The sequence below is a fragment of the Notolepis coatsorum genome (assembly GCF_963971535.1).
Source record: "Notolepis coatsorum genome assembly, chromosome: 11".
NCBI classification, from domain to species: Eukaryota; Metazoa; Chordata; class Actinopteri; order Aulopiformes; family Paralepididae; genus Notolepis; species Notolepis coatsorum.
Window position 1 is genome coordinate 19,421,925 of NC_140175.1, and position 2,500 is coordinate 19,424,424.

Sequence of the window (2,500 nt, forward strand, 5' to 3'; positions counted from 1 at the left end):
AGACGTAAACATCGGTAGGAGACGCGATGTCAAGAGATGTAAACACAGTCGCGATGTTTATGACATGTTGTTTAAGTACATGATGCAATCGATATGATTCAATTTGTGTGCGCGCGTGCATGTGTGTGTGTGTGTGTGTGTGTGTGTGTGTCCATGCATGCTTTTGTATATCCATGGCTGCATGTGTGAGGCATGTGTGCCTTCTAACTGTAATCGGTCTGTTCTGCTTCATGTATTACATACCTTGTCAGTTTATTTGGCTTGATGTGTGTTTAAAGTATTTCCCCTACCTCTGTGATGCACATGCATATACGTGTACAGTATCGTCTGTCTCTTTCCTATTTATTTATTTATTTTGTGTTGCCCTGTTATCCTTCGAGAGGCCCTTTTTGTCCTCTCGCCAGGCCGTCATTGCAAGTATGAATTTGCTCTTACAGTAATCGACCTGCCTGGATAAATGATGGTTAAATACAATGCTAATATGTCTCAATGCACTCAAGACTGTAGCACTCAAATTCAGCACTGTTTGACGAACAATCTTACTGACCCTTAGCTGCCAGCGTTATATACCCTTCCCTTCCTACTGACTTGTTGTACAGGACTTGTACTGTAAGTCGCTTTAGATAAAAGCGTTAAGCTAAATGACTAAATGTAAATAAATAAAGTATGTGTGTGTTTGTGTCGCTTGTTCATGTCTCTTTGTAGTATGACGCTCTGTGTGTTGCGTGTGTATGTGTTAGTGTGTGTGTATATACAGTGTGTGTGTGAGTGTGTGTGTGTGTGTGTGTGTGTGTGTGTGTGTGTGTGTGTGTGTGTGTGTGTGTGTGTGTGTGTGTGTGTGTGTGTGTGTGTGTGTGTGTGTGTGGACTCACCCTGGCCTGCTGCATGATAGCTTGCATCTGAGACTCCTGGGCTGACTGGGCAGGTCCCTTCTGACCAGAGTCGGCTCCGGAGCTGAACCGGAACTGAGGAGGAGGAGAGAGCAGGAGGTCAGTGAGACCAGGAGGTCAGTGAGACCAGGAGGTCAGTGAGACCAGCAGGTCAGTGAGACCAGGAGGTCAGTGAGACCAGCAGGTCAGTGAGACCAGGAGGTCAGTGAGACCAGCAGGTCAGTGAGACCAGCAGGTCAGTGAGACCCAGAGAGATACCAGCAGCACAATAAAGAAAGTCTACCAGATACATAGATACTAGATACCCGATACTATTCTGTCTACACTTCATGCACTGCTCTTATTCTGTCTGTTTTATTTAGTCAGAAAACTGCAAATAAGTCTTTTATTTAGAGTTTAATATCATGAATCTATTATAAGTGTGGAAAAGCGCACTTTTCATGTTGTCAGAAATCTATTACAATCTCTTTTTTTTTCAGATTTTAATGACATAAATCTATTACAATCTTTTTTTTCTTTTTTTATAGACTTTAATTCCATACATCTATTACCATTTGGTGGAGGTTTTAATGTCAATTATCTGCTCATTCTATACCTGTCTATATTTATGCCAGTTTTATGCTAATCTTATGCCTGTCTATTTTATGTCTACATTACTGCTGTGAAGCACTTTGGGCTGCAATTATTGTGTGAAAGGTGCTATATAAATAAAGTGCATTATTATTATTATTATTATTATTATTATTATTATTATTATTATTATTATTATTATTATTATTATTATTATTATTATTATTATTATTATTATTATTATTATTATTATTATTATTAATACAGCATCATATAGTTACTGAAAAATACAAATACAACAAAAGAGAAAGTACTAAGAAGTGAGAAACAGGGGAACTTAGATGTGGCTACATCTCTTGGGAAAGGAATCTTTGAAGAACATTTCGACACCATTGATAAAGAATATCCACTGATGTTTTTCCCACATTCCCTTGTATTTCCTGTTTCAAAACGAACTATGTGACAGGCGTGAACTTGGCATCATGTCAAAAACTGCCCCAGCCAACATCATCATCACAGACTTGCACTCCGGCGCCGACAGGCCTCGTGGCCTATACTGGCATCTGGTGGTGAAACACGGGTATTGCGCCATAGGTGCTGCAAACCGACAGTGAGAGGTCGTTTTCTGACAGGCGTCTGGGGTTAAGTTACACAGCGGAGTCCGTCGGGACGCTGACTGGAGGTTTGCAGAAGCATAACAACACGACAGTGAAATATGGGGGCAGGGTTTCACCACCACGCTGTCACTGAGGAGCAAAACGCAGGGACCAGGGATATAGAGTGTCATTACTTAGCCAGCTGACTGTCCACTCTGTCACACCTCACCAACCCCCTCTGCTAAACTGCCACCCCCCCCCCCCCATTTTATTTGGCAACTATGGCACAAACTCCACAAACATTCTACATTTCTGCCAAGATCTACTCGTCCCCCTCTAACTGACAGCGGTGTGTTTCTTTGTCAGCCTGTTTACCTGCGGCCCCGTCAGCCTGCTCTGTGGGATTGTGTCTAATCTTATGCCGTGTCTCTACCACCCCCCCCC

The 2,500-nt window shown here is 42.2% G+C and overlaps 1 protein-coding gene across 1 annotated transcript in view; it reads right to left on the bottom strand.

The window, feature by feature from the left end:
• Window positions 1-2,500, bottom strand: part of col5a1 (procollagen, type V, alpha 1) — an 89,550-nt gene that overhangs the window by 67,733 nt on the left and 19,317 nt on the right. The window contains 1 exon segment of the mRNA XM_084325180.1: window positions 873-965. Within this exon segment, the coding sequence (XP_084181306.1) occupies window positions 873-965 (93 nt within the window).